We start from the raw sequence: 8,223 nt of genomic DNA, 5'->3' as shown, positions 1-8,223 counted from the left end.
TCAGCGAGGCCAGTACAAGGATGAGGATGAATGAAAGGCCAAGACGAAGAGAGGTGATCCTGTTCGGCGCTCGCGTTGACTCATGCTTGGGTTCCTCCAAGGATACAGCTTTCAGCTGCTCATATCTTCTGGCCATGATGGCAGACAGATGAAGAGATGCGTGTGAGACTGAACACGATGCTAGACCATAAATAAGTCTATCACGCGCCTACCTGCTGCGGAGCTAGTTCCAAGATGAAAGACGGATCATGAACTGAACCTCCTTCTGTTAATAGCTTCATGGACAGATTGATACACATATTGAAAAGAAGTCACATTGTTAGCTACCTGATCACTACACCACCTCGCTATCTGCGATAAGGCTTTACAACTCAAGTTTGATGCGATGATATAACTCTGAGGCCTTGCGCATGTTTTCGATTGACGAAGCAGGTGCAGGCCTTCCATCCAGGTCGAACATCTTCGCCGGATGGTACTCGAAGGGTGACGGGTGTTCCGGCAGGCAGTGAGCAGGCTGAACACCATAGTCGTCATATGTGAAGGAGTCGCCAGGCTTTTCTGGGTTCTTCAGGAGGACAGCATTGGTCCGACTCAATAGATACATCGTGATCGAAGTAGTTGAGAGGTGTCAAGAAGAAGCTAATAGACTGTTGATCAGCTCTTACTCCATATAGCAGAAGTCAGTAAAGCCAACCTTGACGTCGCTGTGTTCGTTCGTGTGTTAGGTGCGTCTTCCGATTGGGGCTATAAAAATGAGAATAAGAAGGCTGCATGATATGCTTCATTAAGCAAGCCACCAACAAGATGATGCATGCCAAGGTTCACCCAGGCAACTAGATCTTCTTGTGTGATATTCTCTCCATCAAAGAACTTGTGGAAGTCGACAGGAGGGCCACCGGCAAATTGAAGTTCCACATGCTGCTCGAGGACGGTTCTGTCTCCTTGCGACGGGAGACAGCCAGATTGTAGCGCGCCCAGTTTCGCATTCTTCAGGAGCCGCTTAGAACCAACGACTGTCTGCAATCCAGAATTCAGGCTTCGTCACAACATCCTCAATAACATACGTACGTTGTGAATAGGAGAATAGCCTGGATGGATGGCGTATCCTCTCGATGTTCCCCACTTGTTGGTCTCCTCTTGATTTACGAGTGCAAATGCGCCCTGGAAGTTTGTCGGGAATTTCAACAAGGCATCGTTCTCGTCATCGATATACTCTCGTGTGACTACTTGCTGAATAACTTCATCTCCCCAGTCATCCTCAAACCAAGGCTGGGTGACTGCCTCTTGACTCAGAGTAGTCTTCAACAACGAGTTTGCTGTACCCGCCACATCGAGGTCAACCTGCAATGAATTGTCAACGTTATGAATTTACCACAGGGAGGTTGTTGACCTTGTAGTTGATAACGTGGTCGTGCAGACTGCCCACTAATAACGTGTTGTTAGGTCAATATAAGGTATGGGTAAAAATACAAACTGCTGGTTTCCCAGATTCGATTGCCATATTGCCCTTGTGTTCCATCGTAGAAACCAGCTTGCAGATAGCCGGAAGCGGAGAGGCGGACCTCGATGGTTCCGTCAAGATGGAAGATATAATCAAACTACGCATAAACGATAGGGTCAGTGGTGAAAATAGCACTTGGTTCATCACTCACCACTACAGGAAACAATACAGAACCCAGTCAACATCACGAAGACAGCGAAACACTGCACGTACAGTAATCATAACTAGGGTTCGATTTTCAGCATCATCCCGCAGAAAGACAAAATCTACACACTTTCCGACCGTGGCAATACTTCTGATCACGAGCTCATAGCCTTTGACCGCCCCGAACTCATTTTCTTCGTAACCAAGATGTCTCGTAAGAGGTCGTTCGCTATCATGCTCGAAGATACAAATTGCGCGCTGTCGTGTGGTTAATCCATCCGTCGAGTACGTGGTCGCTGGCAGATACACGGCTTCATGGGGACAATCATAGCCTGGTAACATATCACGGACGGATTGCCCCATGCCAAAGTAGCGATCGAGCCAAGCAGTCGTTGCCTGGAATGGATCATTGCCCGCTAGAGAAACACTATCAGGCGAACTGAAGTGCAGAAACCAGCATCTGATTACTCACCATACTGTGCAAGAGCTTCCTGAGGTTTGAGCTGTGCAGAGATCAGGATACTGCATAAATGGATAGTTACATCGAGTACGCCTTACCTCATAAACAATCCGCTCACCACGGAACCTGATGTCCCACAAGCTCAAGCCCATATCTCTGTCGAAGCCAAGGTACAAGCCCCAGCCCATCCAGCTGACGTACTGAAGATCACGATCTACTCGGAACCTCAGACCTGCAAACGACACCGAACGAGGTCCAGGAAGATGGTCGAGATCGCGTTGGGCTCCGATACGCTTACGAGTACTGTACGACAAATCGGTGTCGGGGTCAATAACAGGGACGCGTTTGAGGCTGCCATTGTGAAACGCTTCCATGAAAGATTCTGGTGAGTCAAAGACTTGGTGGTTGTACACGATCTAAGACCAACTTGAGCACATGAAGTCTCGGTGACATCATATCTGAGAACATACCTTTAACTGGTCCCACTGCGAGGGATCGGTACCGCTAAGATCGACGTACTGATATAAGTTGAGTGGATGTAAGAAGAAGCCGGGCGTGTTGCGCCGCCAGCCAAGCCACAGACGTCTGAATGAACCATCAAAGCTGAACGGTCCACTGCCAGCCGTAGTAAGAGTATCCTGGGGCGTGCCGCCCAGAAGTTCCTGAAAACAACATCCTTGTAAGTAGGATGTACGGAAATAAGATGGTACAAATGACCTCGTATGCTTCCATTATGGGAGCCGCCATCTTCTCAAAAATCTCCGGAGCAGTCCAGTCACGGGTATCAAAGCCACGTGCATTGTGCGGAATAGCGTCGAGATGGTATATCTCCGTCAAATGCTCCATGCGAGTGGATGAGCCAATAGGGAGTGGTCCAACAAGATAATCCTTTACGACAGGCTCCGGTGCAGAACCATGGTGGATTGTGACCCGCGCATACTTTTGCGGGATGTCCGATGAGGATAGAGATGAGAAGTAACTTAGGACGCTGGCTTTAGGTGGGTAGTACGCTTCTATCATGAATATGTGGTTGTCCGATGGCTTTGATATAGCCCCGCGCGTCAGGTTAAGGGCCCGGGCAGGGTCCTCCAACCACTTCTGGACCTGAACGACCTGCTTGATGGTGAGAGAGGCCCATGGATTGATGGGGGCTGGGGGACGGGCAGCAGGGGGTGCGGGTGAAGCACAGGCCTTCACGGAGTCCTCGTCATGGTTATCTTGTGCTCCCAGATCTACTGATAAGGGAGGATGAACGTGCAGAAAAGAAAGCGTTACCAACGCCAGACATGCGATGAGCCCGATCGCGACACGACGTGTGATGCGATACGACTTGGGTGACTGAACTTTGGTGTCACCTCCGGTCTTCAGGAGTTCATAACCACCAGCCATGGCTGGTAATGGAAGGGTGTGAAAGACAAGTGTGCTCTATCGCTCTCTTTAAATGCCGAGGTCAGCCCTGTGTGATCACATGAACTTCCGAGTTAGTGGACGACTTCCTGAGCGTCTCTTTGTGAACCGATTAGGAGTGATACAATGCATATGCCATGTGTCCGCAGATCCGGGCGGCAGGCTGAAACATATGACAGAAACTTCTTTTCGTTATCTCAGCGACAGGGATTGCCACGAGATTATGCCCTGCTATACATATCTCCTTCCCACCTAACGCTGGACTTGAGCGTGCTGGTCCTAACTAATTAAAGTAAGTGCATGTTGGGTCACAAGAAAGTTGCTATGTATAGTCGTTGTTGATCTTGTACTGACCTGCAACTTGAAAGATGTGGCAGATGAATCTTCCAGCTGTAACTAATGCGTCATTCACGCGAGTCTTGCGCCGCGGATCTGCGGGGTTCTAGGTCATGATGGGGTGTAACTTTCCAGTGGTGGCGTGGTTTAACTAAGTTTGGTCTTGAGCTCAAAATGGTAATTGCTATGTAAGCAAGCAGCGTGCACGTAGTACGGTAGCAGGCCCATCTGCAACGTCTCAAATTATAATAAAATGGCCGACATGGAGACTACGACCCCAGCAGGACAGCCTATTGTCTCAAGAGAAAAGGTGATTTTAAAATTTTCTTAGCTTATACAGTTAATCCTCAGTTGTTTTTTTCTACTAGACGGCCCCATTCCTCATCCGAACTTTTGTAAAGGTTGGATCATTCCACAGACTGTCCTTGTTCGAGGAGAATACTCTACCAACCACGGATGAACAACAAATTTACACCTGGTAAGCATGCAGATGTATTTGTTCCGACTCTCCTTTGACCCCATGGCTAGGAAAGATGCCACCTTGCGTGAAGTACTGACGACTCTCCGAAATGCTGCACCCCAAATACCAGAGCTTCGCCACCCTCTAGCCCGTTATTCTTTCCGCGCTATATACGCAGATGCAGCAAATAGAGGTCGCTTTGCACAGAAAGAGCTTGGTATGGTCTATTCTCGCGATATTCTGGGCGAGCCGGGTACCATTGACAGCCCCGCGGCACGCCTGCTCAACGACATAGATGGCGAATCCAGAGAGCAGACAGAGCGGGAGAAAGAGGAGAGGACGCTCGATGAACTTCGATTCGTGCCAGGAGACTATCTTTGCGTCTCTATTATCCTTCCAAAAGCCGCTGCGGCTGCAGTAGCCGCGGCCACCCAGGCAGAGACTACTGTCAAGGCTCCAGTTCAAAACGGCTGGAGATCCGCACCAGCAGCACGGCAAAGTGATGCAGGCTGGGGAACAGTGGCCCCTGCTGGCCGAGGTGGGGGTCATTGGCGAGGAGACTCTAACCCTGCTCCCCCAGTGGCCCACGAGGAAGAGGCGGTGGAAGGGGTGCAGACTTTGCTGGGAGAGATCGTGACTTTGACCGCAACAGAGATTCGGAGAGACGTCCGCCCCCAAGACGCGATTCACCACCTCACCGAGGAGGCGGCTGGGGTGGCAGAGGTGGCAAACGGTCACCATCGGGTTCGCGATCAAGGAGCCCACCGCGACGCAGAGGCTCTCGCTATGACTGATATCGTTTACTTGTGCATTCGTCGCAGACCTAGCTACGATTGCAAACTTATTGTAGTTCCCGCCAAAATTATGTTACGCAGGGATATGTCCAAATCTTGACAATTAAAAGTTGATCGAACTTCTCAACCGTGTGTACGTACTACATACTTTCAATTATACCTTGCAATTGCAGATCGACCGAATATCACAACACTTCAACGTTTCAACGTGTGCTGTCTTGCCGCTCGTGCAAGTCTTGCACCAGTAATATTTCGCCCTCGTATCTTCCTCATGCCCACGGTCCATCTATCCTGACATCTACAGCTTGCGGTGGTGCTTCTGGTATTCCTTCGGACTCGTGTTCATACATAATCACGTATCAGCGACATCGCCACCAATATGGGCGCTGGACCCTCAAAGCATAGACCCTATCCTTTTCCAGTTCCAACCGTTAACTCAAACGGAATGCAATCAAGCTGGTCCTCAGTCAGGACGAAGAAGGGCAAGGAGAAAGCACACCCAGAGCTGTATCAGCAGTACCCCAATGGATTTCCGACTGCAGCTTATGGGCTCCAGTATTGTACGTGACAGTCTGGGAGAGTAGCTGTTTCCTGACAGTGGCGGATGAAAAGACCCACAGGTACAATCTGCGTATCCACAAATTAGTGGGTATTACCCAGTAGCCATGGTTCCTATGCAGCAGCCTGTGGTTATGCCGCAACCATATGTTCCGGTCGCTGCTTTTCAAAACGCAGCCCATCAGCCACCTGCACAAGTTATTCCATCTGCTCCGGTTGTTCCATCTGCAGTACCGCAAGTACACATGCCAGAGCCTTCTATGGCTACAAACAATCAAGGCCCCGTGATGCCTAATATGACTGGCCGACGAGATCCCGTTGTCCCTCCACCCCCTGTTATGACTAACGTGCAACCCCAACGAGATACGGCTTTTCCTCCTCCTCCTGTCATGAATGACACGCATTACTCATCTCACTCACAACCCACTGCGCGCATGCCCGAGCCACATGTAGACAATCGGGCAACTCCAGGCCCCGTCAGACCCGATATGACCGGTCGACGAGGAGATCCGGTTGTTCCTCCTCCCCCAGTCATAGCTGACGCACAGCGTGCGGCTAACTCGTCATCCCGTCCAAGATTCACCGACTTCTACCAACCAGCTGATCATCCTATTTCCATGCCCGAGCCTCCCCCCGTCATGCCTGATGCACAGCGTGCGGCTAACTCGTCGTCTCGCCCAAGATTCACCGACTTCTATCAACCAGCTGATCATCCTATTTCTATGCCCGAGCCTCCCCCTGTCATGCCTGACGCACAGCGTGCGACTAACTCATCATCCCGCCCAAGATTCACCGACTTCTACCAACCAGCTGATCATCCTATTTCCATGCCCGAGCCTGCCCCCGTCATACCTGATACGCAGCGTGCAGCTAACTCGTCATCTCGCCCAAGATTCACCGACTTCTATCAACCAGCTGATCACCCTATTTCCATGCCTGAGCCTCCCCCCGTCATGCCTGATGCACAACGTGCGGCTAACTCGTCATCTCGCCCAAGATTCACCGACTTCTACCAACCAGCTGATCACCCTATTTCTATGCCCGAGCCTTATTTGAGTGATGTACCATTTAGGCCACCAACTGTCCCTCCCATACGAATGGCAACGCGGAGAAATCCCCTCCCCTCTCCTCCTAGAGACATATGGAACACTACCCCATATCGTCAAGTTTTACAGGAACTCCCAAAGGACATAACCCTCTCCTTGAACGTTGAACACATGGAAGAAATGGAAAACATGCTGGCTCAACCAGCAGGTCCGATATCGCGTCTAGGAAACCTATTTGGCTCTAGTAGTAAGCGCAAGGGTAAATCGCGAAAAGGACTCTTTCGCGCTTTCAGCACGTCAGGGAGCGATAGCGAATCTGGCGGTCGTCATCATCGTTCCAATACAGTGACATCATTCGTTATACCACCAACTGCAGCTGTGCCCCATGGGATAAACGCATACACTGGAAGTGGAGCCCCACTGCAAGGCATGCCAGCTCCCGATCGCGGACCGCCCGTCAAGTTTGACCATACAGGTGAACTATCCGGATTTGTAAATCACTCACAACACCGAGTGCTGTACAAAAACAAAATGTACCCAACTGCGATGCACCTCCTCGAGGCGATGAAGTTTACGGAACACCCTAACCTTCAGGAGCGTATCCGAACGTGCACCGATGTCGGTGACATGTACCCGTTGTCAGCGAGTTTTCAGGACCACGTGCGACCAGACTGGGGTCAGGTATTCTTGAAGATTGTGAGGTTATTTTCATTGACAGATATTCTGATGGATCAACTTTTCGCATTTTCAGATGGAAGAGGTGCTGCATATCAAATTCAAGCAACATCCTAGCCTTCGGACTTTGCTTTTGCGCACGGGCCTTGCTGATTTGGTGTATGCCGATGCCAATGATACGTACTGGGGTCATGGCCCCTCAGGTGACGGTGCCAACGAACTTGGAAAGGCCTTGATGCGCGTACGGGATAGACTTCGTGCGGAAGGGGATAGATAGTAGCCTCCCCTTAACCGACTCGTAAGAAGGAACGTGGTAGTTCCTTCCACGCAGACCATTACTATGCTTTACTGATCACTGTGCAGATTCCTACGGCAGTAGTGGGTTTGTAGGGCCACGGCCGTTTTGACCTCGTACCATACGTATTACGCACTAGTAATGTTACCACATCTGTTTACGCTTGCTGTGTGCTGTGCTCGGGTCGTTATCTTCGCTTTTGGCTTTTTATCTCGTGGTATCGATGCATGAGAGCTATTAGTCCTCGCGAGATGCTCGAGTTTGATATATGTACTGTAGCTTGCAAGGTTGTCCTTCAAAGCTTCAGCTCCAACGCGTCACGGTGTTCCTGCCAATGGCCTCCCACAGGTGACGCAATAGGCTAAAGGGCCTTGTTCCTTCTACAGACAACTTCTATAGATATCTTCCTCTGGAACAACTGATTGACACTGCCTCGAGTCAAATGCTAGGCAGGCTGTGGTCGTCGGTGGGTCAACAAGTCCCGACAATTTCTCTATAAAAGAGCTCGAGCAGCATGTGTCGGAAGTGCAACAATCACTGCCCAGTT

General features: G+C 50.4%; 3 protein-coding genes across 3 annotated transcripts; 2 read left to right on the top strand and 1 right to left on the bottom strand.

The window, feature by feature from the left end:
- Positions 1 to 364: 364 nt before the first annotated feature.
- On the bottom strand, positions 365 to 3,494 carry BJ212DRAFT_1481531 (copper amine oxidase; the record flags this gene model as incomplete). Its single annotated transcript, XM_041340271.1, has 12 exons — positions 365 to 553; positions 603 to 639; positions 695 to 744; positions 802 to 1,017; positions 1,069 to 1,341; positions 1,391 to 1,425; positions 1,475 to 1,598; positions 1,715 to 2,061; positions 2,118 to 2,148; positions 2,204 to 2,521; positions 2,576 to 2,767; positions 2,823 to 3,494. 12 exons carry the CDS (start codon positions 3,492 to 3,494, stop codon positions 365 to 367), a joined length of 2,484 nt encoding a protein of 827 aa, XP_041192711.1.
- A 544-nt stretch (positions 3,495 to 4,038) lies between these two features.
- Positions 4,039 to 5,223, top strand: BJ212DRAFT_1577566 (Sin3 associated polypeptide p18-domain-containing protein). The gene is made up of 3 exons (XM_041342196.1): positions 4,039 to 4,158; positions 4,217 to 4,326; positions 4,377 to 5,223. Exons 1-3 carry the CDS (start codon positions 4,102 to 4,104, stop codon positions 5,200 to 5,202), a joined length of 993 nt encoding a protein of 330 aa, XP_041192710.1. The 5' UTR covers positions 4,039 to 4,101; the 3' UTR covers positions 5,203 to 5,223.
- Positions 5,224 to 7,135: 1,912 nt separating this feature from the next.
- BJ212DRAFT_1272709 (uncharacterized protein) lies at positions 7,136 to 7,658 on the top strand (the record flags this gene model as incomplete). The annotated part of the gene is made up of 2 exons (XM_041331030.1): positions 7,136 to 7,402; positions 7,458 to 7,658. 2 exons carry the CDS (start codon positions 7,136 to 7,138, stop codon positions 7,656 to 7,658), a joined length of 468 nt encoding a protein of 155 aa, XP_041192709.1.
- Positions 7,659 to 8,223: the final 565 nt, after the last annotated feature.

This window comes from Suillus subaureus (genome assembly GCF_016647635.1).
Source record: "Suillus subaureus strain MN1 chromosome Unknown BJ212scaffold_18, whole genome shotgun sequence".
Lineage (NCBI taxonomy): Eukaryota > Fungi > Basidiomycota > Agaricomycetes > Boletales > Suillaceae > Suillus > Suillus subaureus.
This window is presented reverse-complemented; position numbering and strand designations above follow the sequence as displayed.

Excerpts from the sequence above, each read along its gene's own strand:
- BJ212DRAFT_1577566 (XM_041342196.1), top strand. The coding sequence starts at position 4,102 with ATGGCCGACATGGAGACTACGACCCCAGCAGGACAGCCTATTGTCTCA. Across the intron at positions 4,159-4,216 it reads CTATTGTCTCAAGAGAAAAG|ACGGCCCCATTCCTCATCCG; the intron begins GTGATTTTAAAA and ends TTTTTCTACTAG. Across the intron at positions 4,327-4,376 it reads GAACAACAAATTTACACCTG|GAAAGATGCCACCTTGCGTG; the intron begins GTAAGCATGCAG and ends CCCCATGGCTAG.